At 73.1% G+C, this 2,462-nt stretch overlaps 1 protein-coding gene across 1 annotated transcript in view; it reads left to right on the top strand.

Moving 5' to 3' along the window:
• The first annotated feature begins 24 nt into the window (after window positions 1-24).
• The window catches only part of HOGA1 (4-hydroxy-2-oxoglutarate aldolase 1), a 3,244-nt gene continuing 806 nt past the window's right edge, over window positions 25-2,462 (top strand). Inside the window, exons 1-6 of the mRNA XM_014524763.2 lie at window positions 25-493; window positions 1,275-1,403; window positions 1,540-1,667; window positions 1,873-2,007; window positions 2,101-2,197; window positions 2,347-2,449. Of these exons, the coding sequence (XP_014380249.2) occupies window positions 280-493; window positions 1,275-1,403; window positions 1,540-1,667; window positions 1,873-2,007; window positions 2,101-2,197; window positions 2,347-2,449 (806 nt within the window). The 5' untranslated portion in view covers window positions 25-279. The remainder of the gene's footprint in view (window positions 494-1,274; window positions 1,404-1,539; window positions 1,668-1,872; window positions 2,008-2,100; window positions 2,198-2,346; window positions 2,450-2,462) is intronic.

Raw genomic sequence — 2,462 nt, 5'->3', positions numbered from 1 at the left:
GCTGTGGGGGGGGGGGAAGTCAGGACACCCAGGACAGGGGTCGGGGGGCTCTTGCAGGACCTGGGTATCACTGGCCGGCAGCCCCTGGGGGGCAGGAAGGGGCTGATCCAGGAGCAGGGTCGCACACCTAGGGGTGCTCAGCACTGGTGTCTAGAGGCGCCCCCTCCCCGCCTGCTCCCTGAGCCACCCCCATGGCCACACCGCCAGGGAGCAGCGAATCCCTAACGAGCCCTGTCAATCATTAATGGCCTGGGCAGCAGCTCGGAGCTCAGTCCCGCCATGGGGCTCCCGGCCCCGCTGCGGCTGGGGGGCCGAGGTTGGCGCCCTGGGGTGCTGGGCAGGGTGCTGAGCACCGCCCCCACCACGCCGGCGCCCAGGTTGGACCTGCGGGGCATCTACCCGCCCCTGGCCACCCCCTTCATGGCCCAGGGCGGCGTGGACTACGCCCGGCTGGAGGACAACCTGCGCCTCTACGCCCAGGTCCCCTTCCGAGGTGAGCGTGGGGCAGGGGGCACAGCACGGCCGGGGCAGCTACGGTGCGGGGCAGGGACTGGCTCCGCCCCTCCAGTGCTGCTCACTTCGGGCCAGGGGCGCATGGCGGAGCCCCGACATCGTGGAGCACCTGCCGTGGAGCCTGGTGTGGCTCCCCGCAGCCCTTGCGGGGCAGAGCCGGCCCGGTCCTGGGGACCCTGGAGAGGCCCCGGCAAGGCCGGATGCGCCTGTGCCCCGGCTGGGTGCTGGCGCCGCAGGGCTGGGGGCAGCGAGGTGCTGGATCTTGTCTCCCGACGTGCCACGGCCACCTGCCCAGGACGGCGCCCAGCGCGGGGTGGGGGTGGGGCGCACAGCTGGGCTCTAGCCATGGCCGTGGCCTTGCTCGTCCGCCAGCCCAAGGATGCAGCCTTGGCTGGACTTTGCTCCAGTGTCGGCAGCTGGAAAGGGGCAGAGGGTGAAGCTGCTCCCCCCAGCTCTGGCCTGGCGTACAGACTGCGCACACGTGTGTGCACGCGCCGTCCGGCCAGGCTGCCCGGACCGCTCCAGGAGAGGAGACCCTCCAGGCCATGGCCACGCTCCACCACCTCCTGCGCCAGGGTCTGCCCCGCAGCCCCCAGCCTGAGGTGGGCCCGGTCCACGTTGGGGCGGGGGAGCGGTGCACATCCGTGGGCACACGCGTTGGGGCAGCGTCATGGGGCTGGGACTCAGGGCATGTGGGCCGGGTCCTGGCTGGGGCTGGGGGCTGCCCCCTACCCTGCCCTTGACCCCTGCCGGCCGCGCAGGCTTCGTGGTGCAGGGCTCCAACGGCGAGTGCCCGCTGCTGACGGGGCCGGAGCGCCTGGACATCGTGGCCCGCGTGCGTCGGGCCGTGCCCCGCCACCGCCTCCTGCTGGCCGGCTCCGGATGCGAGTGTGAGACTGGGGGGGCCCCTCACCCCTGCCCTGGCTCAGATGCCCGTGGCCCCGATCCCCTTTGTCCCGGCCCGATCCTGCTGCCCCGGAGGGCCCTGTGGGGCGGGGGGCTCTCATCTTGCCCCTCCCCCCGCAGCCACGCAGGCCACCATTGAGCTGACGGCAGGGATGGCGGAGGCGGGCGCCGACGCTGTCTTGGTGGTGACACCCTGCTACTACCGGGGTGCCATGAGCACTGCTGCCCTGGTGCTCCACTACACCCAGGTGAGGGGCGGGGGTCAGGGTCAGGCTCAGACCCAGCTGGGAAGGGGTGGCGTGGCGTGGCGTAGCGCGGCTCCACCTGGTACAGAACGCCCTACCCACTGCTCCTGGGGTGGGCACGTGGTGCTGAGCCCAGCTGGGCGCAGAGAGGACGCGGGGCCCCGTGGCCGTGGGCTGCGTGTCCCAGCCCCGCCGGCTCCCTGCGCAGGTGGCAGAGGCGTCGCCGGTGCCCGTGGTGCTGTACAGCGTCCCTGCCAACACCGGCCTGGAGCTGCCCCTGGAGGCTGTGCTGGCCCTGGCCCCGCACCCCAACGTCGTGGGGCTCAAGGACAGCGGTGGCGACGTGAGTCGGGGGCTCGAGGCAGATGTGGGGGTCGGGTCCCAGACCCCCGGCGCCGGGTCCAGGCTCTGGGGGATGCTGCCCGTGTCTCCCCAGATCACGCGCCTGGGGCTGATCGTGCACAAGACACGGCGCGAGGACTTCCAGGTGCTGGCGGGGTCGGCCGGGTTCCTGCTGGCCAGCTACGCCGTGGGTAGGTGGGGGCAGCTGGGAGCCAGGCTGAGCCGTGCTGCATCCGGGGGGTGTTGGAGACCCTCGAGAAGGGGGTGGAAGGGGCCGTGGGGATGGTGCTGGGGAGGGCTGGGCCCCCGTCCCGGCTGACGCCCGGCCCCTCTGCCCCAGGTGCCGTCGGGGGGGTCTGTGCGCTTGCCAATGTCCTGGGCGCGCCGTTGTGCCAGCTGGAGCGCCTGTGCCAGGAGGGGCGCTGGCAGGAGGCCCCGGGACTGCAGCACGGGGCC

The sequence above is a fragment of the Alligator sinensis genome, unplaced genomic scaffold (assembly GCF_000455745.1).
Source record: "Alligator sinensis unplaced genomic scaffold, ASM45574v1 scaffold859_1, whole genome shotgun sequence".
In the NCBI taxonomy this organism is placed as follows: domain Eukaryota; kingdom Metazoa; phylum Chordata; order Crocodylia; family Alligatoridae; genus Alligator; species Alligator sinensis.
The sequence above is the reverse complement of the archived record's forward strand: the minus strand, read 5'-3'. Positions and strand labels throughout refer to the sequence as shown.